Genomic DNA, 26,992 nt, shown 5'->3' on the forward strand with positions numbered 1-26,992 from the left:
CAACCTCCATATCTAATACTAGACCATGCTGCCCCATCCAACCTGGCCTTGAAGATCTCCAGGGATGGAGCATCCACAGCCTCTCTGGGCCCTAGCAGGATGAACACAAAATGGAGTGGGTGTTCCTTGGAAGATGACTTCCAGACCAGACCTAAGCTGCATGACAGAATTACATGCTTCAGGAAATCAGCAGTGAGAGAAAAGGAACCTCTAATTCAGCATCCTATGGACACTCAACGTACCGTAAGTGAAATTCCACTTGCCAGGCACTTGTTGTCGAACGTTGCATGACGTTATCAGAAAAAGAAGCTACAGATCTTTTTGAGAAAATGATGGAAGACATGAATCTCTCCAAAGCTCCTTTAAGAGACAAGGATTTGTCCACAAAACGTGAGATGGCTGACAAGTACCTTTCTGCACCTGCCAAATCTGATGGACTGAAAAACAGTAAACATGAGTGTACCCTGTCCTCAGCAAGAGTACATTCATTAACTGCAATCTGGAACAGCTGAAGAAAAGCTTCTTAACTGTCCCGAGTCTCTGAGTGTGTCTTTAACCAGCTAGGCTGACAGTTTTGGACATGAAGGCCTTGCATTTCTGCTGGATGCCTTGGAAAGGCTTCTGGACAAGAAACAGCAGGAAAATATCAATTAGAAGAATCAACGTAGACTTATCCGGTGCCTCAAAGCATTTATGAACAACAAATATGGACTGCAAAGGACTCTAGGAGATTAAAGTCTCCTACTGTTATCAAGAGCAATTGATCCAAAGCAACCACATGACAACAGCAACAGTGAAAATACTTTCCGCTATACAGTCAGATACACATAGAATAGGCTCATCAGCCCCAGTGACTTCAGAACTGCATGAACACCTTACCCTGGGAAATCCTTATGGTACCCAGCGACCCAGACATGCAAGGAGATGCAGGTAGCACTGTCATGGACGTGACAGCAGCATTTAGTCTTCAGCAACAAAAGCCTTTTAAGAAACATCCTTTCCTGTTCTGCTGGAGTTAGCATCCACATTACCCATGTAGTCCAAACACAGGCTGATGGGCCCAGCCCTGGTAACTCAGCTGGTCTTTGTCACAGAGCTGCTTTGCTGAAGAGGCATGTCAGAGAACATCAGTGAGCCAACCACTGCGAAGCAGAGATGTGGCTGTGTTGAGAAGCACCAGGCTTTGCGAGGAAAGGCATCAAGTTGTGCAGCAGTGGAGTTACAAAACACAGACGTTTAGGATCAAGTGGATCACTGTTTCATCTTAGCAGCTCTCCAGCAAGAAAGGAAGAAAGCCACTGGGTGACTGCAGCCAATCCTGCCTCACTGACCTACCCTGGAACTGACATGTCTTCTTTAAGGCGTTACCACCAGCACACAGCAAGTCCTTACCTGTATTAATCTCAGAAAAGCAATGCAGAAAACAGGATAAAAAGCCTGCTCACGGGACTAAGCACGCATTTTACCCTTCCCCTCACCTATATGCAGCAGAGGGAACCTCTGTCTGCACATTTCAAACCCTTCTCCACCACTGCCTTAGTGCAGCAAGAACCAGAACAGGTGACTCTGAGGTAGGTAGGATCTCCAGTATTGTATGCAAGTTGAGCACTTCCACCAGTGCTCTAGATCAGTCCTGCAAGTACAACTTGCATATTTTTCCATTAATATTCCAATCTTCACCAGAAGTGAACTGGCCAGCTAAGCTTTGGGGGGTAAGATAGGGGGAACCAAGAGTCTTGCTCCAGCTTCTGCTGAAGATTTTTGCTGGCACTAACAGGTATAGCCAAGGTGACAAGAAAATAGCCTTTTTTAGGAGAAAAGATGCCAACCACCCGAGTAAATGGGTAGGAGAATCCAAACAACAGCTTTGTTTATAGGCCTCTTGGATGAGACCTTCAATTATTTTCTTTGACAAGACAGATGATCTTGCTCTGTCCAGTCCAGTAAGCAAGATCAAATTCATAGCTCAGTTTTACTAACATTTCTGGCACTTATGTATGGCGGATACAGCAGAAGGGAGATTGCAGTAAACAAAGGCATCAGCAGACTGGATTCCAGAGCTTGTACTTTATGACGACCTGAATACTTTGATCAGAGCTGTACTTTCGCCAGGTGAAGAGGCTAGAAGGAAATTTTCAAGATTCACATCCACGGTTGAGCACTCTTCTTGATGAGCTAGCTGAAGTACCTGTTGGACCCTGTGGTGCTGATACGCCTGTGTGCCCTTCACTGACACTCATCTCAGAGAGAGTATTAAAGTCATGTATTAAAATAGAAGATTTTCTTAGGGCTATGCAGAAAACCGTTCCAGCATCACAAGTGCAGTGGCTTCCCCTGCACAAGTACCATTACCCGTTATTAAGCCACTTCTCAGAAACACTAGACAGAATTCTACAAGCAGAGGTTATTTCCACACGCAGACCTTGCATAAAAGGATCAAAAGCAAGAAAGTATAGATCAGGCATGTCCAACCTGTGACATGGGAGAGCTAGTAATCAGCCCCTCAGATTTGTCTCAGAGGAATCTGAGAAGAAGCTGAAGTCCACTCCAATGCTCACGGCACGGGAAATAAGTAGGATGGAAGTTACGGTGCAATTAGAAAACCATGGCTTAATAGCTATCACAGACACGTGGTGAGACGAATCACCCAAGTGCAACACTAAAATTGAGGGCTACAAGCTTTTTGGAAGAGGTAAGCAGGGAAGGAGGGGTGAAGGAGTTGCCGTCTATGTTAAGAAATGGATAGATGGCAAAGAGCTGCCTCTGAAAAACAACCATGGACAAGTTGAGAGCTTGTGGGGTTAAAATTTAAGACCAGAACAATAAAGGGCATCTGGTGGTTGGTGTCTTCTACAGGCTTCTGATGAAGGGAAGCCTCTTGATGAGGCCTTCTCACATCGTCTACAAGAAGCATTGTGTTCGAAGTATCTCATCCAGTTGGGGCACCTCAACTGCCGCCTGGATGTCTGCTGGGAAAACAAGGCAGCAGGTTGTAAGCAATCCACAAGACTCCTAGAGCGTACTCAGCATAACTTCCTGGTCCAGATATTACACAGACCAGCAGTGGGTGAAGTATTTCTGGATCTGGTCCTCACTGATGCAGGAGAGCTCATTAAAGAGGCTAAACCTGGAGGCAGAGAGGGCCATGGGGATCATAGAACAGCCTGGGTTGGAAGGGACCTCAAAGATGATCTAATTCCAACCCAGCACAGGAAACCAACTGTTTCCTTGGCTGCATCAAAATTGAGGTGGCCAGTAGAGCAAGGGAGGTTACTGTTCCCTTCTGCCCTCACGAGGCCCCATCTGGAGTAATGCATCCAGGCCCGTGGTCACCAGCACAAGAAAGACAAGGAAAGGTTGAAGGGACTTCAACACAAAACCTTGTTCTGTCTCCACCTGTATTTGCAAAGCACAAATGCTCCCAACATCTTGAGTTGTTTAACGTGGGTAACAATCTTATTGCTTTTTCAGACATTTACACACACACACATCACCACCACTTCCACTGCCATAACTGGTATTATGACAGTCTCTGTCCTCCCCTCTCTTTGTGCCTCAGTAGCAACATGCTTCAAGCTGTCATTTCTTTCTAGTGCAAGCAGAGCTGAGTCGTGGATATTTCACTTACTCACAAGCAAAGGGATTAAACAGCAGACAAAAGGATCAAAATGAGAATCACTTCTGCTGGCCATACCACACTTCATAAGCAAGTACAGCTGGGCAGACAGTACCTATGAGCAATGCATGTCCTCTGCCTTTGCTGCAGTTGTGACAGGGATCCTTACTCTGCCTTCAAGCTTTTATGCTGGATTAAATCTGTGACTTCATGTCACTACCCTTTGCTTCTCACTACTGTAAAGCAAGAGGTAGGTGCAGATGGGTATGTATGTGGAAAATACCTTCAACTCTAATCTGGCGATTTAGCCAGATACTCATAAATCTGCAGTCTTCATAATGCTTGCACTGTCTATTACAGCAAATACATAATTAATGGAGAGGTCAGAAAGATCCACCATCATGGAAGAAGAAGAGTGGATTTTTTTTTTTTTGTCCCTTCAGTTTGTTTCAAATTGTGAGCAGCTGTGTCCCATCACACAACCTCTGCTGCAAAATCCCCATGGTAGAGGCCTGGCTACAAGACTAGGCAGGGAGAGGAATCCAGTAGCACTAGTAATAGATTGTACACTCCGGTGTACATGTTCAGGTAAAGCACTTTTTTTCAGGATATCAAAGTGAGTTATAAACAAGACTTTCCAAGCTAAAAGACTTGTGATTTCTTAGTAATCCAGTTGAGTAACAGATAGAGATTTGGTTTTAGAAGCCCTTCAAATAAGCGTGAGTGTCAGATCGGCTAATGAAACAGCTTAATCTTCTCCTGTGCCCCGTGTCCCTTGTGAGATATGTTCAATGGGTACCCTTGGCCGCCTCTTTGTGCATTCACATTCCTCCTTTAGTGCCTGTCCTGGAGCCCCTGAGGTCGCCTGAAGCTCTTTCTCTTGACAAAGAGGACAGCAAGCTGTGAGACCTTTCTTGCGACAACTCAGACACGTCAGGACAAGCTGCCGGCAGTGCTGGCTGGAACAGAGTTTATACTGGTCCCACAGCGTCCCACAGTATCTGCATGCTGCAAGGAGGAAAAAAAAACCAAACACATTATGACCCACATTGCTCCATCTGACCCTTATGCAGAAAGTTTTCTGTGGCATCGGGAGGCTGAAATCCCATTTAAGTGGCTATGTACTGTCTCCCCACCTTTGTTTTATTTTCTAAAAACATACTTCATTTTTAAACTTCTGATTTTAATGTAAAAAGAGTCACCCTACGACAAGGAAAAAGCTGTTGCTTCCTCTAGTTCAGATCAGACGTGATCAGACATATGACTGCAGCACTGCTTCCTAAAGGAAAGCTAAAGCCAGGTTTCCTCTGTTTTCTTGGCAAACGAGTACCTGGCAACTGAGAAGACAGCAACAGGTATTTCATTTGAAATAGCTGAAGAGTGACCACAGCCAGAAGACTAAGTGAAATTCTTAGTAACTTCATCAAGTGGAAATCACTGAAATTCTGCAAGCTACAGAAGGCTTCATCCAAGCATGGAAACAACTAAGTGCTACCACTTTCCCAGCACCCATCAGACTATGCCGATGTTCTCTGAGATCACTGGAATACAGACCAGCTGAACTGAGACCAGCAGAACTCTAATGCTTCCATCACTTGGCCAACCGTAGTCTGATCATGTGGGAAACAAGCAGGTAACGACACTTCTGTTTGACACCTCCACTTAACAGCAGCTCTGCATGATGCTTCATTTTACTGCCCAGATTAAGAAACTGTTCAGAATCATAAAATCACAGAGTAAAACCACAGAGTTGATTATCATAATGAAAAGTGGCCGTACTGAGAGATCAAAGAGAATGAAGATGGAACACACAGACACGTCCAGCTCCCCATGTTCTAGACATCTCAGTGGAATCCACTGCAATAACTTCTCAGCCTTCTGCACTTCTGTTATCCAGTCTTACCTGAGATGACATCTTCATTGGAACAAATGGCATAACGATCATCAAATACAAACAACTTTCCCCTGTAGAAGCCATCTGGAAATTCCTCCAAGTACTTATGAATTCCACCTTTTAGCTGGTAGACCTCTTTGCACACTGCCTGTTCAAAGCACAATAGCAGAAATGCTGAAGCAGACAGTAGCAGTGGGCCTATGCCAGAGTTCCAAAAGCAGATCTGAAGACATTAGGGGTTCACTGAAAATAAGCAGTTTCTCAGTGACCCTCAGATAGCACCACAAGTGCCCAAAAAATCTAGTTGGTGCCACAGGGCAGCTCTCACAATGCTGGCTTGTTGACATAATTCAAAATGTATGCTTCATAGTGTACTCAAAAAAAAAAACAAAGGAAAGAAGGCTGGAAACTATATTGGCTGAGGGAGCTTTGCTGCCCCACATGTCAAACACTTGAACCTCTGTAAACACTGCTCATTTTGGTTTTGTGTAGTGAGTTGTTGACAGAAACAGAACTTCTCAACGTTCACAGTGGTGCAGCAGAGAAAGAATCAAGGTTTACACGTCTGGACTACACGCCTGTGCTCTGTTCTCTTGCTCTATACAGGAATGGGACCCAGGACAACAGTGGGATGGAAGGCACAAACAGAATAGTGCGGATCCAACTCCACTGCACTGGAAAAATCACTGACAAGCTGACTTGCACCACAGTGAAACACTCAAGCTGTGCTGCAACAAGATAGAGCTAGAAAGAGCTTGCAGAAACACTAAAGAATGCTCTCAAACTCCCCTAAAAGACCACTAAAATGGCCAAGGCACTTCTAAGTATATACCTTTTCTCACAAAATAGGTTACTATTTTCACTCCTGCAACTGTAGCACACTGTGCTGAGATGCAATGTAAAGCCCGTGTCCTGGACAGGCACCATGAAGCAGATGTGAGACAAACATTTCCCCACACTGAGCAGTTTATATTTGTAAGCATTTACCAGCAAAATAAATGACAGGCACCCTTGAAGCAGTCTCAACTCCTCAACCCTCCCACACTCAGAATGGTATCTCACCTTGCTCCGCAGGTAAGCAGAGCCTCTTTCACAACGAATGCCTCCTGTGCAGTACATCAGGACACGCTTGTTTTTGAACAGCTTCAGGTTTTCATCAATGTAGCTGGGAAAATAGCTGAACTTCCTGATATCTGGAGCTAGACAGCCCTGGAAGTGTCCCTGAAACAACATCAGCTAGGTATGTGAATATGAACTCTCTTACATGGTAAGGTCTGTGTCTCAGACTAGAGGAAATAACTAATTTTGGGACAGATCAACCAGGTCACTGCACACTCCCAACACTGCACCTACTCCAGGATGCTCCTCAACTGCGTTTATGCATCGAAATAGCTGTTAAAATCTTTAACAAAACTCTGTATATGTTTCTTCTCATTCAAGCATAAACGAGGAATCTAATCAGAACGCAACTGTCAGAGAGAGGATGAACTACTTGTGTAACAGTGCAGAAGAGCAGGAAAATGGAATACAAAAAGTGGGACAACCCCATTTGTGAGATATGGGACAAGGAAAACATCCTTACAAATTATACCAATTTTAGTTCACACTGTCCAATATTCTGTACTCATGTTCTACGAACCACTTTGTCTTTTCCACACTCCAAGATGTTTAAGCACCCTGCCAGGCAGGCTCCATTCTAGGAGTTCCACTGCCTGTACCTAACCATCACTGCGAAGCTGAGCTTGTCACATGTGATCAGTCCTCCCCAGCAAAGTTACATCCCCCAGATGTGGACTGCTTCCCTGCAGCATCTGTAACACACTGCAAGAAGCAAGCAAACACTTACTATTTTACTTTCATAGAAGTTCCTACAATCCAGCAAGATGGTATCACTTTGTCCTTGACTGGACTGAGACAGATAATGTTCTACTTCTCTGTGAAATTCCTGAGGGGTTAAATGGATTCCTTCAGAGTAAAGAGGAAGAAAAAAAAAAAAAACAAAACACAAAGTTTTGAGAATCAGAACCACAATATAATATTATATAATATTATATATGATCTCCCTGATTCAGAGTCTCCTTGGATTTCCAACTAAAAGCTGAAACAGAAATTTTTCTGTGACAATTTAAAAAGTTATCATTTCAACTCATCCAGACAAGCTCATCCATGCTCAGTTTCCAATTGCAGTACTTTCCAAAGAAACCAGTTATTTCTGTTCCACATGAGAGAAAAAGCAGCAGATACTTTCCTGTCTGTACGGCGTTTGTTACATCCCCCTAGCAACTCTTAGAACTCTAAAGAAATAAGAAAATATGTTTCCTTTCACTTGGCTCATCTTTCATTGCATTTAGATGTGCTGAACCTTACAGAGAAGCAACATTTTACCTGAAATTCACCTCTGTTGATCAAAATTGAAAACTAATGTAAGCGTAACCTGGATTTACAGTTCCTTTGCTTTCAGGTTTCTCAGAACTCAGAACTCTCAATTTACTGGAATACAAAAAGCCTCATTCACTAAAACCCCTTATATAAAAAAAATTAAAAAAATATATTTAAAAAAAGATATATAGAAAAATAACCCTACAAGCAAATCATTAAGGTGATGGAAACCATTTTCACAAAATACTGTTAAATAGAAGTTAAAAAAAAAAAAAAAAATTAAAAAAAGAGAAGTACAAACATGGTGTCAGAACATGAAAAGCCTCCTACCCACCCTGTAAACTGTCTAGAAACGGGGAAAAAACGAACAAACACACAAAAAAACCCTGCCAAAACGGCAGAAAAACACTGGAAAGAGGGGAAGTCACAGGAAGATGCTGCAGAAATTTGCCACCAACAAGAAATACTGGTGGAAAAACAAGTCCAAACTTGCTCTGCTAATTGGTATTTTTAGTGCTCTGCACACTGTTACATGCATAGTAACACAATTTAGGACTGATCAGAGGAGCTTTATCAAATGAGAGGAAGTTTGGCCAGCAGCTGCCCCCTCTGCTCCCTTGTTGTCTGTGATGTGAGTGCAGAAACTGAAACAATGCACCATTTCAGAAAAAAAAAGTACGGGGTGAGGAAAAACAATCACTCCAGTGCTAACAAAGCCAGGTATCCATGCCTGGGAGGGATGCTTTCCAAACAAATAACTGTTAATAAGGGCTCCCAAGAAAGGCTCCCTCAGTAGCTTGTTAAACTGCCACAATTGCAAGTAATCAAGCGGTGAATAAGAGAGAGATGGCTCTTGACACAGCCCACAGGGTGAAGTATCCAGTGTTATTGAAGCTCAGAAATGGAGAAATGCAGCAATCACCGACTGTTAGCTTTTGGTTCAAGGGAATGCTCTTCTTGTTGAGTAACTTCTTAGCCAGACCTTTTAATCTTAAATATAAATCATTTTACCAACACATTACCATCTACATAAGCCTCCTTAGAGTAGACACCCAGCAAGTTACCTCTTACCAGTCTTAATCCATGCTAAACATTTACAGGAAGCAGAAAACAAATGCTGTTTGTGTCAGGAGCTGTCATGGATCTGATTCAGAAGCTCTTTCTGCTGTGCTGTGAACAGACAGGAGTGTGGCTGCTAACTTCAACACAAAGAAGGGCAGATCAACAGTACCGAATGAGGAAAGATACATACACTCAAGAGTGAGCTCCTGCAGGATTCTAGCACTTTCTAGAAAAAAAAAAAGTTAAATGCAGGTCTTTGCATCCACAGCAAGAGAATCCACTGGATCCAAAGGACTACGTGCTAATGACAATAAAAGCACTGGAGCTCTTCACACCTATCAATTCTAAGCAGTCACAAGCACCTACAAAATATTCTGAATAAATGTACTCAGGAATTGAGCATCCTTCCTATGTCCTACCCCTAATCTCAGTCTACACTGACTTTAGCAGGCGTTCAGTGACACTCCCTGACGAAAGAATGAAGTTCTTACCTTCCCAAAACAAGGTAACTGCTTGATGTCCTTTGAACTGTTAGAGTTTGCTACAAAAAAAAAAGCTGTTAATTCTAGGCTCTTTGAAGCAGCCAAACACTCAGGAAACCAAAATCTGGGCCAGCAAATTCCCTATACCATGAATTTTGACTACTAGTAAGAAATCAATTTCTGTATTTTTTTTTTTTCATGCATCCTGGCCACTAGGCAAAAAGAAGTGATTCTTTATGCAGATACCTTATTCTCATTTACCTCTCACCTGGGTGAGATCCTCTTATTTTTCACAAAATCGACTTACCAGTTTCTTTGTAAGAGACTTCTTTAGGATCAATGCCCAGTGGTACAATTTCTTTGAATACTCCAACTCGAAGATCCGGGAAACAGTGAGCTCCTCCTGCACTACTCTAGGAAATAAAACACAGGAATAATGCATTACAGTTTCCAGGTGTGAAGATCAAAAATATCCACTCATTTTAGTTTGTACATCGCACTAGAACTTGAAAATGTCTCAGTGGCTGAGAGAAAGAACATGCCAAAATCCGGAGGGCTAGGGATCAGTTCCACCACCAGCAGTCAAGTCCCAGTGACCACCCAGCATGTGTGTCAGGCCCCATCTGGCAGGTGTCAGCAAGCAGTGGTAAGGCTGAGAAAGCTGTTCTTTCTTAATTAGAAACAGCATTGCTAACATCTATGATGAGAAGGTCAAGGCCATGACCCAGCTTACTGACCCTGGCAGACATGGTAAATAAATAATCTCTTATTGTGACAGACCATTTTGATGCATCTGGGCCTGCAGATCTCTTCTGATCCTCTGACCCCCACAGCAAGCATGGGCATGCCTCCTGTCATATGCAAAGGGAACTGCAGTGGTTCAGTACTGAAAAAGACATGTGGAAGGTAAGCCAGGTGCAAGTCTTCAAAATTACAGACTGTTCCCCCTGCCATACTCAACCTTTGGAGGTCATGGCAAACGCTTTCTGGTAGGCAACCCTCTGCAGAGGACAGGATCAAAATGTAGGAACAAGCCTCAAATATGGTTTAGAAACATACAAACACACTGATGAAAGTGCAGCACTTTGCCAGTTCTCACAGAAATCAGTTTGCAGCAACTACAGTGGCCACTGAGTATTTTCACAGCCACAAGCCCAACACTCACTCATTCGTTCCCATCTTCTTGGCACAGGAACTTGAAACACTCACTCACTTGACATGCAGAGCAACTAGGGCACAGAAAAGACCACTGTGGGCTAATGCATGAGTGCTGGTGCCTGGAAAGGTCATGCAGGACTGCAAACTTTTCCAATGTAAAATTCCACCTATATTTTGTTTTTGCAACTGCACAGTAACAGGTCAGGTTTACCTCTGTGTTTCATACAAACTCAATACACAAAGTGCTAAGACTGAATCAGCACTGTAGTTCTATGTGGGATCTGAGTCACAAGTCTCACTAACACTTTTCAATAGTTATTTACGAGGAACAAAATGGTACTCCCTGCAAGTAAAATTGTGTGAAAAAGAAAACAGTAGTAAAAACAAAAGCAGCTTTTCTCGCCCTCAGAAAAAAAAACATGCAGTGAAGGGTTAGCAAAAGCCCACCAAAAAGCCATATGGTGCACACAGCTGCCACTATCATCTGAAGACAGTAATCAGCATATATGTTCAGGCTTAAGTAGAGTTATGCACTAAGTGCAGTAAGGATGAAAAACTTGACTCTGCCCATACATGTATAGATATATTGCCTTTTTTCCCTACAAAACATCCAATTCACAGAATTGACACAGCACCTGTAAGGACAGCAAAGCCTGCACAACACCTGAAGCAGCGGGTAAGGACCATGAGAATTCTTTGCATGGATTGTGATGCCCAGGTTTTGACATTCAAATGAGAGTAAATGCTTGCAGAAGAACACAACCATATTCCCTCCTTCACTTGTGTACAGCCCACAAGACTTTGCAACTGATGCCATCACTGCTTACAGTAACTGCTACTGCTGTTTGCACCAGCAGATTTCTAAACAAAGTTTAGGAACACCTATCTTAGGTCAGCACAGAGAGAGCAGAACTGCTACTGAGCCATTGAAGTATTGAGAGAAAAGAGTCTTGTGGACCAGCTGTTCTCGCATGCAAGTTGCATGGAAGCTTGCACATTCCTCTCTGCTTCATGTCTGTACTTATTTGTAAACTCTCACCAAACACAGCTTAAGTTACAAAGGTTGATCAACAACTTGAACTTATGAACTTTGGACTTACTGCGCAGGCTTAATAGGCTAATTAATACTAAATTCTCCACCCTGAGCAGCATTAAGTTGGAGTTCATTACACTTGTGATGCATGATACAAAGGGGGAGGGATTATATATCAGGGGAAACACATATTTGGCAGACAGGGAAATCTAAAACCTCCAAGGACTTCAGACAAAGGAAAGGAAGAGGGATCATACAGTCAGGAGATAGGAATATAAAGGAGGCTGTTGACAATTTGAGACCTAAGGGGAAATGCCCCTAGCAGACTCTCCCTTTATTTGAATGAAGAAAGCCAAAGACTCTCCTCTGTCTATTTTCTGGGGAAATAAAGATAATTGAGCAAGCCTGTTTGAGCAGAATTTTTCCCATCAACTATACTATTAAGAACCAGTGTGCCCATTTCTTAAATATGTCCTGCATTAACAATGCCTATGCAGAAAGTAAGTTTTTCATACCTTGAAATCATCTCGACACAAAATGTCTTTGAAGAGAGGCTGAGCAAGCATAACTTCAATGTAGAGATTGGTAGCTACTTTGCTTCCACCAACTGTTCCATTAATTCCTTCTGAAGCAACTCGTACCTAGAAGGCAAGAGAAGAACAGGCCTATAGCTTAGTACCAGCAGAAACAGACTGTGGTGAAAATGAGCAAAATAAGATTCGGTGATGAAAAGCACAGAAGTAGGCTTGGAAAAGAGATTAATGAGGCAGGGAAGGAGACAAAGATGATTACAGTGAAGTTGAGCGGGAAAATAAAACACAGTAAAACAAAAACTGGAATGAAAAAAATAGTAACTGCTTTCAAGCTGTTTCAAAAAACTGACAGAGGTGAGTTTGAGCAATAAACAGAGAAATGACAACTGGTTAACTGGTAGGGTTCTCCCAGGCAACCCTACGGGTTTGAGGAGGAGTGGCTGGAAAGCTGCCCGATGGAAAGGGACCTTGGTGTGCTGATGGGCTGCATATGAGCCAGCAGTGAGCCCAGGTGGCCAAGAAGGCCAGTGGCATTCTGCCTTGGATCAGGAATGGAGCGGTGAGCAGGACTGGGGAACTCATCCTGCCCTGTACTTGACATTGGTGTGGCTTCACCTCGAGTGCTGGGTTCAGTTTTGGGCACCTCAGCACAGAAAGGACACTGAGGTGCTGCAGCAGGTCCAGAGAAGGGCAACAAGGCTGTGAAGGGCTTGGAGAATGTGGCCTGTGAGGAGAGACTGAAGGAACTGGGGCTGTTTGGTCTGGGGAAAAGGAGGCTGAGGGGAGACCTCATTGCTCTCTTCCAAAACCTGAAAGGTGCTCACAGCAGAGCAGGGCTGGTCTCTGCTCACTGCTGACAGCTGACAGGACGAGGGGAAACGGCCTCAAGTTGCACCAGGGTAAGTTTAGGTTGGATATCAGGAGAAAGTTCTTTACAGCAAGGGTTGTTGAGCACTGCAATGGGCTGCCCAGGGAGGTGGTTGAGTCACCATCCCTGGCTGTGTTTAAAAACCGTTTGCATGTGGTGCTCAGGGACAGGATTTAGCAGAGGGCTGTCAGAGTTTGGGTAGCATGGTTGGGTTGTGGCTGAACTCGATGATCTTTAAGGTCTTTTCCAACCTGAGTGATTCTGTGATTAACAAGCAAATACTGCAGTCAGCATTCAAATTCCTACTGAAATTCTGCTTCAGGAAGAGCAGTGGGATTGTGCTCAACAACTCAGATAGCTGAAAGAAAAATGTGAGAATGTACAATACAGCAGGCAACACTAAATGTCAGCGTGAGTCATTTTACCTACACCACTGACACAAACGAAAACTTCTGAGGTGGAGTTAAAAAAAAAAAGACTGAATACAAGAGAGGGAAAAAAAGCATTTGAAAAGGCAACTGCTGAACCAATTTGGAAAGGGGAAAAAAAGGGGGCACCTTCCTCCTCCCCTATCCAACCACCAGACAAGATACTGAGCCAAAGAAAAGAAGTCAGTACATCAGGACATTTCACCCCTAGACTCTGCAGATGTAGAATAAGGAAGATGCCCTCTTTTCATTCCTTCTGAGCAAGGAAGGTTGGGTCTGTAGAATGTAGAGTGCTGAGTCCATCCTGCTTTAAACAGCACCAGCTCTGAGAAAAACACTAGACAGGATGCAAATCTGTTAGCTCAGTTAGAATACCCTGAGAAATTCCTGTTCCCAGAAATAGAAAAAAATAAGAAGCACAGAAAGAAGAAAAATAGGATCTTTGGTAAGATTAAAAACCCAATGCTTTGATGTTACAGTCCATCCTGCACAACAGCACACACACTGTTCACACAATAATTTCTATGCAGCTAAGACACAAAGAACTGACATGAACATTCACAATTAAAAAAAAAAAAAATCCATACCAGGAAGTAAAGGACTAAAAATAAGAAAACAAACAAATAACACAGGAGACATTAGACAGAAAAAAAGAAGAAAAAATAATATCTAAAGATGAGTAAATGGGGCAGATATTCACTGTAGACATCCAAACAAATTAAAAAGATATCTCTTTTACTGCCAGCAGCAGTAATGCACTTGAACCTAATATGGCATATCTTAGGGCGCAGAGGCTGGTCTCCTACTATTGGCATAGAAAGAAAAGTCTTCAGGAAGACAAGTCAAATATCAAAGTAGTGGCCTGCTCTGAGTTACCCTCTCGGAAAAAGTCTACCTCCCTTGGGAACACCAGCTTTTGAGCCCAGAATTAGTCCTTGAAGGGAGTGTATAAACGGCAGGGGGAATGGCTGCTGGTGAGGGTGGATGGTGACAGGACAAGGGGGAATGGTTTTTAACTGAGACGGGGGAGGTTTAGGTTGGATATGAGGAGGAAGTTTTTCACCCAGACGGTGGTGAGGCACTGGCACAGGTTGCCCAAGGAGGCTGTGGATGCCCCATCCCTGCAGGCATTCAAGGCCAGGCTGGATGTGGCTCTGGGCAGCCTGGGCTGCTGGTTGGTGACCCTGCTTACAGCTAGGCCTTTTCAATCCAGGCCATTCTATGATTCTACAAAATTCCAATAAGTAATTAACACCTCTGGTGGCCGTGAGATGAAGCCAAATAGTCATTCTTGCTGTACATTTTTTAAGGGAAGGTAGACCACACAGGTTGTGAATGATGTTACACTGAGCTGAGGCATCTGTTTTGCCATCTTACCTTCAACAACAGGACACCTCTATTCTACTTCCTTATCTTCACTTGACCACAAGTTTCACAGCCTCCACATTTTGTACTTGAGCTTACATTTATGCAAGCCTCCTGCCCTTCAGCTCGTATCCGCTCACATTATGCGAAAGGCTGTTCTCACAACACGGAAAAGTTGTTCTCATGATTCAAAGTAAACAAAGATACCATGCAAGAACAAGCACTGCTATGGGGTGGTGTGACCAAAGCTGCCAGTAGTTGCTCTCATTCTCAACAAGTCCGATTTACAGCTTGGTGCCATGACCCTAACCACTGCACCTGGTAGTGACACACCCAGCAGACCCCAATCTCTGTGTGCTGCATGTCCAGCTTGGCCTTCTGGGCATGCCGTGCTGCACTTGTGTTCTAAATGATACTTTACAGAGCCAGGATGCCTTTCTTAACAAAACTGTAACAGTCTAGCACCTTGTGGTGTAAAACACTTGCTGCCTCACAAGCCACATCGTTCTGGAGTAAACAAAGAGCATGCTTTTCTGTAAGGAATATGACTGTTGCCTAAAACCTTACCTTGCCAGTGAGATGCAGATGCTGGCAGAGAGCCTTTTGCCAAGCACAGAGTTTCTCTGGATCCTTCACCTCACAGTAGCAGTAATACAGAAGTACTTCTCCCACCTTGCTGCCCAGAACATAGCAAAGATAAACAAACAGGAAAAGGATGTTAGAGTTGAAAGCACAAAAATACATTATTAGCATCATCCTCTTAAAAAGCAGATGATTTTCTCCTTTTTTGTTGTTAGAGCATAAAAAAGAGCAGCAAAACATAAAACTAGTGGGACACTGGAGCTTGCTTTTATGAAACTGGCACATCAAACTTGTTCAGTGTCAGTGTCTGCAATTCTTGGTGAGCTCTCAAAATGTTCATTGGAGATTTATGACAAAATTTTAGTCTTCCTGTGCTTCCTCCCTGAAAACACTTGCTAACAACGGTGCAAACTACCAAAAAGTGGTGACATGAATAAAGTCTGACTGTGAAGAGAGGGATATTTCTCTGTGCTAAGAGGGAGCTCATAAATGTCTGGTAAAGAGATGGTTAGATTTTTGAGTTGAACATATCAGTGCAACTCCATGCATTCTATTTGAAAACTTGCAGGTCATGTATTTATGTTGACTAACAACAGTCACAAATATACCAAAAAAACTGGACCTATTTTCAGATTCCTGTAACAAAATGGAAAGCAAGAGTTATATTTATATATTTATAAATATATTTCATATAAATCATATTTATACACAGAGAAACTGTGCTGTTCTCCTGCTTCCTACTGCTGCTCTCCTTCACAAACCCCATATCTCAAATAGCACAGACCTGTTTTAGCAAGGCATACCACTCTGACAGCCTGCTTCCCCAGAGCTTCCATCGAAAAAGGAAGTATCATTTCAGCATCAGGAATCATGTTTCACATGGGATTCAAGAGAGTTCAAATAAATCAAATGACTCCTGGAGAGAGTCCTGATTCAAGGAAGCAGGAAAGGAAAGAAGGAATGGGCTGCCCAGGGAGGTGCTGGAGTCACCAGCCCTGGAGGTGTTTGAGGAATGTTTGGATTTTGTGTTGAGGGACATGGTTTAGTGAGAACTACTGGTGACAGGTGGATGGTTGGACTGCATGATCTTGAAGGTCTTTTCCAACCTTGGTGATTCTGTAATTCTCTGAAGGCCCCTGAGAGCCTTGAGAGCTGCCAGCAAACTTTCTGCAGGATGGGCATCAAAAAATCATAGAGTGGAAGGGCCCAGGTTGGAAGAGATCTTGAGGATCATGAATTTCCAACCCTCCCTGCCACAGGCAGGGCCACCAACCTCCCCATTTCACAGCAGCCCAGGCTGCCCAGGGCCCCATCCAACCTGGCCTTCAACACCTCCAGGAAAGGAGCATCCACAGCCTCTCTGGGCAGCTGTTCCAGCACCTCACCACTCGCTCTGTAAAGAACTTCCCCTTGACATCCAACTGAACTCTCCCCTCCCTCCACTTCAAACCATTTCCCCTCGTCCTGCTGTTATCTCCCCTTTCCAAGAGCTGACTCCCCTCCTGTCTGTAGGCTCCCTTTAGGTCCTGAAGGCTGCAGTGAGGTCACCCCGCAGCCTTCTTGTTTCCAGGCTGAACAAGCCCAGAGTCCCTCAGCCCATCTTTATAGGAAAGGTGCTGCAGCCCCGATCATTTTGTGGCCTCCTCTGGAGAGCCATCACTCCCATAAAAAGGCAGTACCGCCAGATGCCCGGCCTTACCTGGTCAGCTCCTCACGGTGGAGGCCGCTGGTGTCGGGCAGCGCCTCGCAGAGCTCTCCGCAATCCCGTCCTCCCACCCGCTCAGCGGACACCGCCCTGCTGGCGGTCCCGGGCCCGGTCGCCTGCCGTTCGATGTCCCCGCCATGCTGCGTACCTACGTGCCGGTGGATGCCGCGGCGCTCGCGAAACGTCTGCCGGCAGCACCTCCACCACACGGCCGCCCCGCCACCCGGACAGGCGGCCGGCACCTCTTTCGCCTTGACAAACAGGGAGAACGCCTGCAAGACAGCCGGCCGTTACCATGGGCAGTAGTGGCGCGTCGCTCCGTGCCCGCCTCCTACGTACCTTTTTCCGGGCGGATGCGCGTTGCTTTCTAGCGGCGGCCGCCTGAGGCCCAGCACCACCACGAGGAACAGCCCCCAGTCCGGGCTGCGCCTCGCCCGGCGCCATCTCCCGCCGCTGACCCCACCCCGGAAGTGCTGTCCGACAGAAGGCGGAACCGGAAGTGGAGGCCAAGCCGCCGGAAGCGGGCGGGGAAGGAGCGCGGTCGTCTTAGTCCCGCGCGGCGCGGAGCGGCGCGGCCCGGTTCGGTTCGCTTTTCGCTTCTTGCTTCTTGCCCGGTGCCATGTCGCGGCGGCGGCACAGCGATGATAGTGATGACAGCGATGGTGAGTGCTGGCGAGCGCTGGCTGATCCCGCGCTTCTCCCTGCCTAGCCCTGAGCGGGTACAGGCTGGGGTGGGGGGACGGGGCGGGTGGGCGGCTGATGAGCGGCGGGCGGTAACGATGTGCTCGGTGTGTCGGAGCAGGACAGCCTCACAAGCGGCGGAGGACGTCGGAGCCATCGGAGATCGAGGAGAGACTCGAGTCGCTCATCTGCAGAGTAGGGGAGAAGGTAGGAGTGGCGGCCGCGTGGTGGCGGGGCGGAAAACGCCCGGCTCGGGGCTGATGCTGGAGCAGCCGTCGGCCGCAGTGTTGTGTTCTGTGGGCGCTGCGGGATCCCCGGGAGAGGCCGCTGCGTTGTGCGCCGTCTGCGCTTCCCGAACGGCTGGGATGGTCCCAGAGCTGGGGATTCGGCTTGTCCGAAGCCCCGCCGGGAGAAGGGGGGGATCGGGTGGCAGGGATCGTTCGCCCTAAAGGGAGCTGCAGGGAGAGCTGAGCTCAGCACAAGCTGGCCTGGGCGATGCTCTTACCCTGTGGTTTTTCTGTCAGGCTTCATGTTGTCTGGTTGAGGTTGGAATATTTTATTTTTGTCTTTTTTTCTTTTGCCTTCTGTAGAGTAACTCATCCCTGGAGAGCAACTTGGAGGGCCTAGCTGGTGTATTGGAAGCTGATCTACCAAATTACAAAAGCAAGATACTAAGAATTCTGTGTACTGTGTACGTATGCAGAAAAACGGGGGGGGGACTGAGAGGTGCTCGCTTTCTTTGTGTTGGGTGTGTAAGTTGAAGTGTTTAAGGCAACCTGAGCATCTGTGGTGGCTTTCAGTCCTTGGCTGCTGTTACCATATCAAATTGGCTTCCCTACAAGCGGAAGAAATAGGAGGAATGAACTCATTGACTTCTGAGCGTAACTTAAGGAAGATATTCCCTTGCAGTACGTTAACATGAACGGTATGCAGGGCTTCAAGCAGAAGAACTGCTGTTCTGTACTGCTCCCCAGCAGCAACAAAAGCACAATGCTGGGTAGCACCCTGCTTCCTAAAGAAATGAAGGCACTGAAGCTGTAGGCTGCCAATATCTATTGCCCTGATGCCTTCCTGTGGCCTACTTCTCTGCTGTGGCCATGTGGTGCTCTGATTAATGAGCCTGTTCTTGGGAACACAGGGGGGCTGCTGGCAGTGCTCTATTCATTCCCTAATGAGCAACAGGAGCAGAGGAGCCTTGTGTGAGGATGGGCTTGTGGAGGGGGCTGTCTCAGGGCATGAGAGCAGTGTGAAGGAAGCAGAGAGGGAAAATTTTCCAGCAGCTGGTGTTATAGCATTGCACGTGTTTTAAATATGCTTGCTAGGAATGTTTGTTGATATAATAATGTCATTTTTTCCTGTAGCAGTGAGATGTATTTGCAAATATGGAGTTAATCTACAGATGTACAAAAGAGATTGAGGAAAGCTGTTTACAGTAGGACCCAGCATTTTCTTCTCTTTTCCCCTGTCATGTCCCTAAATCAATTGTTTTGGCTCGAGAAGCTTAGGATCCAACTTAACAGTGTAAAATGTGTAGATCTTGTGTAGTCTTAATATTTACATCTAAATTATGAATCTAGAAGAGTATTTTAAGTCTTTGAATAAATTCTATTACATTGCTTGGCCAGACCTCCAGAGGACTTCAAAATTGGAGATAAATAAAAAGCAAATAACTTAAATGTAGTTGCAAGTGACATCTGCTTTCCTAAAAAAAAAAATAGAAAAAGTTGAAAGTATTAACCATGGGACAGAACTACGTCATGTTAACACTTTCTGTTACTTCCAGATGAAACAAGTTTAAAGTATTATAAGCTAGTTCTGAGCTGCTATGCTGTTGCCATTTGGCTTACGATGAATAAGTGCTAACACCGTGTTTCTCTTTCTGTGTCAGTGCACGTCTGTTACCAGAAAAGCTTACTGTTTACACAACACTAGTTGGGTTGCTGAATGCCAGGAACTACAACTTTGGTGGGGAATTTGTAGAAGCCATGATTCGTCAGCTTAAAGAATGTCTGAAAGTCAATATGTACAATGAAGCTGTGCATTTAGTAAGTGTCTCTTTGTGTTAGATGTTTTTCTCACCTTTTTTCTCTCCTCCCTTTCACCTTTCTTAATTCCATGAGAGCTTGGCCTTACTACATGTATTACAGTCTTCACGTTTCATCAGTGTGTGGTGTTGTATAGATATACTGAGAGAAAAGATGTTACGTGAGGAGTATTTCCTTCCCAGGGGGAGAAGAATCATGTCACAGTTGCAAATCGCGTTCCAAATGTGTACTTCCACAGTTGCAAATTAACTTGCAGCCAAGGGAGGTCATCCTACCCTTGCCAGCCTTTTCTGCAGCAAAATATAAAAAGTGAATGAAACTCATGCTTTACTTTGTTGTTTTGTAAACGTTGCTCTTTTGGCTCCCATGGGAGGTAAAAAAGAAAAGAAAAAAAGACTCAGTCTTAAAAGCAGTGCTTCGTGGCTGCTACCAGGCCTGTGTTATCTGTCTCCCAAAGAGGGGTCGGCATCAAGCAGGCAGTTGCTAGTGCTTTCTCTGAAACCACTTGCTCAGCTCTCACTGAGTGCTCTCACTTTGGAGGTCTCATAAGTGAGAAGTCCAGTTGCAAGCTACCCTGCTTCGTTTAAAGCCCATAGGTGAAAATTAAATTTCTAGTATATCAGTGCAGCTTGTCAAGAGACTGCTGTTTGGCAGTGGGACTTCTTTGGGAATAGAATTCTCATCACACCGTTGAAGGCACTGTCCTTTGTCTTCAGCTTCACCTTCGCTGGTTGTGCTCACTCACAAACAACTTGTGAGACAATGACAAGAGAGTGGCAGAGGAAGGCTATTCTCAGCTCTGTCAGAGGCACGTCAAAGGCTGTTCTTTGCAATTAATATTGGGAAAGTGCTCTTTGAGCACTGCACTGTGCTTAGCTCAAACTTTCTTTCCCAAGGCTTCTTCCCAGTGGTAGGTCTTCATGAAAAAATGCTTTTTTTTGGTGTATTTTGCTGTGTTGATTGTTTTTTATTTTTTTAGACTTCTGTGTGTGTGTGTGTGTGTGAGAGAGAGAGAGGACACCCTTAAGAAAAACTAAGCCTTAAAAAAAAAACAAAAATAAGATTGTTGTTGTTAGAATTTAATTGTTTCTTGAGATTGCTGCAATAGCTGAGTTACATCGAAACAGGGTACAAACAAATCAAAAGATTGATGAGGGAGGAAGGAGGAGAAGAAAGCACTTGCAGTATAACATGTACCACTGCGGTACTCCAGTTATTTAATACTTAAGTTGTCATTTATGTCAGTCTGGATTTCTTGTTAGTATGCCTCCAGATCAATGATGTATTCCTGCCAGGATGAATGTTTTCATTGCAAAGGCTGATTCCTCCTAGTCATTGTCACCTTTCTGAGACCTGACAATGCAGTCAGCTTTAGCACAGGCTTTCTCTCTGTAGCTATCTGTATTTATGAACAGTTAACTGTAGAAATTTATCTTGTCTGAAAGACTCTAAATGGTGTATAGATTCAACCCTGCCATTTCTGTCTCACCTCTGCACTCATGAAGAAACCGATCAATCTATCTACATCATTTAAGAAGGCTTTATTATTATTTTTTTTTTTTTACACTTCTGTAATTTTAGTGGTCTTTTTCCACTTGGGGGAGAGAAAATGTGGTTGTTGTTGTTCTGTGTGTTCTGTAACATGTTTGCATGGTTTTAAATGCATCCTGGTGTTTCCTACCCTGTCATCATCAGGAGTTGTAATGTTACAATTATTACAGACTGACCTTATGGACATTATAATGGACAAACTGTTCGACTGTGCTTATGTTATTTGTCCCTTGTGCTTGCCAGGTGTACCTGTACAGTGTGCAGTATTTCTGCCTTCCTAGTACTGAATGATTACCCACATCTTTTGGTTGTAGTTATTCAAGTAATGTTTATCTTGGAAACGCCTTTTTTTGGACTTTTTTAGGTTCGTTTTCTGTCTGATCTTGTGAATTGCCATGTCATAGCTGCACCTTCGATGGTGGCTATGTTTGAGAACTTTGTGAGCGTGACACAGGAGGAAGATGTACCACAAGTAAGCCAAAAATCTGCAGGCTCCCCCATGGCTGTTCTCATAGGCACCATTACTTTACCACTGCTTTTGTGCTTGGTGCAGGAAGGTTTTAGAGGCAGCAACCTAGATGGACCGGTATCTGCATGTTCCTTGGTATGAGTGAAAGTGGCCCCTGGCATTTAGGAAATGCTTGTGCAGAAAGAAAGTGTGGGCCTCTGTAGTGAGGTATCTGCACTAAATAAATCTTTACCTTAGCAACTGCATGGTGTCTGGCTTGTTCTGCCAGGTTTGTTTACACTCAAAATACGAAGATAATCTGCAGAAAGACTGTGAAAGTGATCATTTTCAAGTCTGACTGTCGTAGTTCAAGTTAAAAATTGTACATTTTAACCAGTAATACATGCTTTTCTGTTCATGATTTGCCTATCCAGTCTTTAGTTGCTGATCTTTGTGTCACCACAAAACAGTAGTTTAAAGTAGAATGCAATGTTTATGTAAAATCTTCTGGAGCTTAGTTGTGTGCTTAAGTCTCAGAATATTTCTTTCCTGTAGGTGCGATGTGACTGGTACATATTTGCATTTTTGTCATCTTTGCCTTGGGTTGGAAAGGAATTGTATGAGAAAAAGGATGCGGAGATGGATCGTCTCTTGTCTCAGACAGAAAGCTATCTGAAGTAAGTTGTAATATTTTTCAGAGACTTGTTCAGGATAACAATAACTTTGAGTAGTGTTCATTTAAAAAATACCAGGTCCTAGTTCTGAGTCATTTTGTTGTTGGGGGGAGGGGGAAGGGGAGGAACACTGGAAAAAATGGACAGATACAGTGATCTAACTTCATAATTCTAAGAGTTTAGTTGCACTGTCTGGTGCTAGGGTATGGTGACGGTCTTGTCCAGCTTGTGCTGGGACAGCTGTAGCAGTAACTGCTGCAAATACCAAAAGGTGACCTTACTGCTGTGCAGTGAGACTAGATTTTGGCTAGGTGATTCAAGTTAACATTGCTCTCAGGATATGATAACAGAGATTGTAATTACAATTCTTTTCTTTTTCTTTTGCACACTAGACTTCAACAACTGAAGAGATTAAGTAGTAGGGTACTTTTTTTTTTTTTTTTTTTTTCCCTTACTGTGATTGTACTAAAAATGCTGTTAAGGGTTAGGTTTTCTTTTCTGTGTAAACAGACGCCGCCAGAAGATACATGTACCAATGCTACAAGTTTGGACTGCTGATAAACCACATCCACAGGAAGAAGTGAGTGATTTCTGTTTGTTATTCTTTGAGAAAGTTTGAAAAACTGTTGTGATAGAAGCACAGTTCAAATAGCTAGAAAACTAAGAGCTAGCTCTGAAAGTGTTTGTGCTGTGAATTGTTCCCTGTTTGCCATTATTTCAAACAAGTTCTAGGTAAAGAGTTCTTGTCCTAAGTTGTAGCAGATTATGGGGTGAGTAGAATTGCATTTTCTAGTTTGCCAGCAAGCCCATGAGTAGATGTTATTGAATGAAAAATGGTTGTAAGCTGTGGCAACGTTTTTGGAACTGGAAAAACAGGGCTTCATGCTACTTTTGTGAAAAGCAGAGTGTAGTTCCTCACTCCGTAATGTCTTCTCTTTGCTTTGAAGTGGTTTTGCTCTCTCAGCACTAGGAAATGCCAAATAAATATACAGAAACTGAACTCAGCAGCTTCTGTGTCATCTTTCACAATTAAAGTAAAAATACTACAGGGGGAAGTTGGCATCTGTCTAGCTTGGTGTACAGCTTACCTTCTCCGATTGTTTTGTTTTGTTTTTTTTTCCTCCTACCCCAAGTTTGTGGACAAACTTGATTGGAAATCGTGATAAAAAGAACTAAGTTTCTCTTCAGGGAACTTTTCGAACAGTGATCTTTTATCCATTTTTCACTGTTCTGGTTAAATTGGATACCCGTTTTTAAATTTCCAGTTTTAACAACTGTCTTGTTAATGCCAATCTGAAGAAGTAGGACTTATGATTAGGACTGATTCATCGTGAGTATTCGCCCTGCTTGATATCTATTTTCTCACCTTTTTGTTAGTAAGAAAGTGATTCGCAAAATGCTTTTTAGCCCTTGTGTTCTCCAGAGTAACTTAAGTGTTACTTTTCCTATGGGGCACTTGTTGTTAATGTGTTTTTCCATTTCATAGTGTGATGCAGATGACTTCTTTATGGAGGTATTTCACCTCAAAAAGTGCAATCAGTAAGGCCTCAGACAGACTGTTGGAGCCTGTGGCCTCCTGAGTTCTTGAACCTGCTTTTAGCAGGGGCATAGAAGGCAGCTAAACAAAATGGGCCTGTAGCTGTAGCACAAGTAGATGTTTGTGCCATTTCTGAGAGGGTGCTGGGGCTTGGAATTGATTTGAAAATCATAGCAAAGATAGTTGATTGTTGGCACTATTGCATTTGTCTTGAATATGCAGCAGCTGGTACTTTTCAACATGGTGGTTCTCCAGAATGTCTCTTCACTTTTAGTATAGATACTAAATCTCTTTAAATATCACTTGTGAGCACTGACTGAAATGACTGTAGTCTTGCTGACGTGTTCAAAGGATGGCTGTCATGCATGCATTTCTGGTCTGCATTTTGCTGCTTAAGAACAGCAGATACATTTTGTTAACAGAATCTTTGGTGAAATTGGAGCAGCTCTGATGTTTAGCTTTTGAATTATTTCTTGATTTAATAAGTACTAGATCCCATAAGTAGTAATATAAGCAATTGGTTTTTGTTGTGTTTTTTTGGGGTTTTTTTTTTCTCTGAATCTAAGACATACATTTTTGATTGCACCGTGAGCTGCAAGTTTTGTTATAAGATTCAGCACATCTGATGTTTTGCACTGTTTTTCCCTTCAGTATTTAGACTGCCTCTGGTCTCAGATTCAGAAGTTGAAAAAAGACCGTTGGCAAGAACGACACATTCTGAGGCCCTACCTGGCTTTTGATAGCATTCTTTGTGAAGCACTGCAACATAATCTGCCGCCATTCACTCCTCCACCTCACACTGAAGACTCAGTTTATCCTATGCCAAGGGTTATTTTTAGGATGTTTGACTACACTGATGACCCTGAGGTATGTAACCCCTGCAAGGGGGAGTGAGCTGATTTTGCAGGTAGTGTCATGGTACAATCCAGGTCAAAATGCGATGTCCTTTCTCCCAGCACACTTAGTGGTTTGAAGATTGGCAGTAATTATACTTTGGTGCTGAATAAATTCTCTTATATCTCTAGTAACAGCATTCACAGAGGCAGCATTTCTTTCTTTAGAGATTTTGATCTTTTTTCTGACTTTTATTGCAGTGTTTAAAAAGTACAGTTTACTTCTGCGTTAAAATGAGATGATGCATATTGTGGGGTAAAAGAAATGTGATTCTTTGGAGTAGGTGGAAGGTCCATCTAGCCCCCACAGACTACCTCCAGCACTGTTCTGCAGCAGATACATAGATAAAATCGTGTAGGAATGGGAAAGAATGTGTATTGCTTTTCCCCTAGTGCCTTTGTAAGTCCCTTTGCTTTAAATCTACTACCTTCAGTTATCGGCCAGTGATTTTTTGCAGTCAATGAGATCATGACTTTATTCTGTCCACTCTATTCTGGCCTTTTTTCTCATATCCTCACTCACTCGAGAATGTTTCCAAGCAGCAAGTTAGCAGACTGCCTCATTGCTGTACAGATCGAAGAAAGAACTGGGTGCAACATGAACTTGTGATTATTTTCTCTAATTTTGTCCCCTTCTGTAATGAATCCTTGTATTCATTTTGTTTTGAATACAGGTCTTGCGTGTGCTTTCTCGGTAGGATACAAGGCAGTTGAGATCTCACCATGTTTGTTAGTTCTGTAAATGGCTAAGAGTAGTAGCACTGCAGTAATCTTTCATGAGTCATCACCTTTTTTTTTTTTTTTTTCCTTTAACTAGGGCCCTGTCATGCCTGGCAGCCATTCTGTTGAACGATTTGTAATAGAGGAGAACCTTCACTGCATCATCAAATCCCACTGGAAAGAGAGAAAGACTTGGTAGGAAGAGCTTTGCCTTATGGAGCCCAGGCACTTCTTATATAAGAACATGGCATCAGTAGCATCAGGGATGTGCAGAATCCTGAACTGGTTAAACAGGAGCTTGAGATTAAACGTTTCCTAGAGCATTTGATGAACTTGATTCACTACAGTTATCTGTATTGAAACTGTTACCTAGAATACAGTGGGGCTGTAGTATTCTGATAGTGAAGAGTCCCCGTGATCCCAGGGTAGAAATGCTGTGACCCCTTGGGAAAGGAATTTGTTTATAATAAAGAATATGCTGCAAAAATTGATGCTGGTGCACCTAGCTCTTCATGTTCCCATTAAGCTCATTAAGTGGAGAGTGTGCTCATATGATGCTTCCTAGAATTTTAGAGAAGCTGATTTGTTGAGTTGCGGTGAACCTTTAGTTAGTTCATATATAGCTGGCATTCATGAAAGTGCTTTTGCTGCCTGCTCCTTGTTGCAGTCTTATTTTCGGGGTTACGTGGGAGAGGTAACTGAGCTAGCTCTGAGCAGTCATTAAGTGCCAACAGATTTCTTTTGTTTGAATTTGGAAGCGCCAGGAACCAACCAAGCCATGTTTCTTCCTTTCTGCTTGGGCGCACTCTGATGTGCCTAGTTGATAAGCAGGGTTGTTTGCCATGGGTAATTAACTGTCTGTGTCATACTCCTCTGTGAAAGCCACCAAAGTTGGCATAGTGTAAAAATGGTCAGAACCAATGTTTAATAGTATTCCGTGAAGTTATTTGCTTGAAGTTTTCTGAGTCTCTTGAATCGGGGTTGTTGCAGGCGCTGGAATAATCTGTTATTCCTCTGACAAAGTAAAAGAGGAAAATTTGAAGTTGTAAATTTAACCTGAGGTAAAAATGAAATCAAGAAAATATCAGTTGTTTGTTGTGAAATAATGATAAACAATAATGAACTAGTTAAAAGAGAAACTGTTTGAAGATTAAGAGTTTTTTATATAATCGGTTAGCTTTACAGTGCTTCGAAGTCATTGTGAATGTTTGTTTAGCTTTGGGCTTTTTCCTCTTCATGTGCACATGCCAGAATTGCAGATGTCTCTGAATCTACTCTGCTTAATAGTATAAAATTCAAACAAAGAGGAAGAGAAAATACATTCTTACAGCTCTTGAG

At 43.6% G+C, this 26,992-nt stretch overlaps 2 protein-coding genes across 2 annotated transcripts in view; one reads left to right on the forward strand and one right to left on the reverse strand.

Moving 5' to 3' along the window:
* Positions 1-13: 13 nt before the first annotated feature.
* Positions 14-17,558, reverse strand: TSTD2 (thiosulfate sulfurtransferase like domain containing 2). The gene is made up of 9 exons (XM_042882787.1): positions 17,445-17,558; positions 17,100-17,377; positions 15,386-15,494; positions 12,140-12,265; positions 9,741-9,846; positions 7,357-7,475; positions 6,573-6,731; positions 5,520-5,658; positions 14-4,624 (listed from the first exon to the last, which is right to left on the reverse strand). The coding sequence occupies exons 1-9, from the start codon at positions 17,547-17,549 to the stop codon at positions 4,365-4,367; spliced, it is 1,401 nt and encodes a 466-aa protein (XP_042738721.1). The 5' UTR covers positions 17,550-17,558; the 3' UTR covers positions 14-4,364.
* A 70-nt stretch (positions 17,559-17,628) lies between these two features.
* The window catches only part of NCBP1 (nuclear cap binding protein subunit 1), a 32,458-nt gene continuing 23,094 nt past the window's right edge, over positions 17,629-26,992 (forward strand). Inside the window, exons 1-9 of the mRNA XM_042882888.1 lie at positions 17,629-17,767; positions 17,908-17,993; positions 18,377-18,477; positions 19,675-19,831; positions 21,747-21,854; positions 22,386-22,507; positions 23,015-23,084; positions 24,693-24,908; positions 25,752-25,849. Coding sequence (XP_042738822.1) covers positions 17,725-17,767; positions 17,908-17,993; positions 18,377-18,477; positions 19,675-19,831; positions 21,747-21,854; positions 22,386-22,507; positions 23,015-23,084; positions 24,693-24,908; positions 25,752-25,849 — 1,001 coding nt within the window. The 5' untranslated portion in view covers positions 17,629-17,724. The remainder of the gene's footprint in view (positions 17,768-17,907; positions 17,994-18,376; positions 18,478-19,674; positions 19,832-21,746; positions 21,855-22,385; positions 22,508-23,014; positions 23,085-24,692; positions 24,909-25,751; positions 25,850-26,992) is intronic.

This window comes from Lagopus leucura, unplaced genomic scaffold, assembly GCF_019238085.1.
Source record: "Lagopus leucura isolate 7727_CA_CO unplaced genomic scaffold, USGS_WTPT01 Super-Scaffold_100036, whole genome shotgun sequence".
Lineage (NCBI taxonomy): Eukaryota > Metazoa > Chordata > Aves > Galliformes > Phasianidae > Lagopus > Lagopus leucura.

Coding starts and splice junctions, on each gene's coding strand:
- TSTD2 (XM_042882787.1), bottom strand. CDS start 17,549: ATGGCGCCGGGCGAGGCGCAGCCCGGACTGGGGGCTGTTCCTCGTGGT. Junction 9,847..12,139: donor TGTGTCGAGATGATTTCAAG/GTATGAAAAACT, acceptor TTTATTTCCTAG/AGTAGTGCAGGAGGAGCTCA. Junction 5,659..6,572: donor CTGCTTACCTGCGGAGCAAG/GTGAGATACCAT, acceptor TGCTTTGAACAG/GCAGTGTGCAAAGAGGTCTA.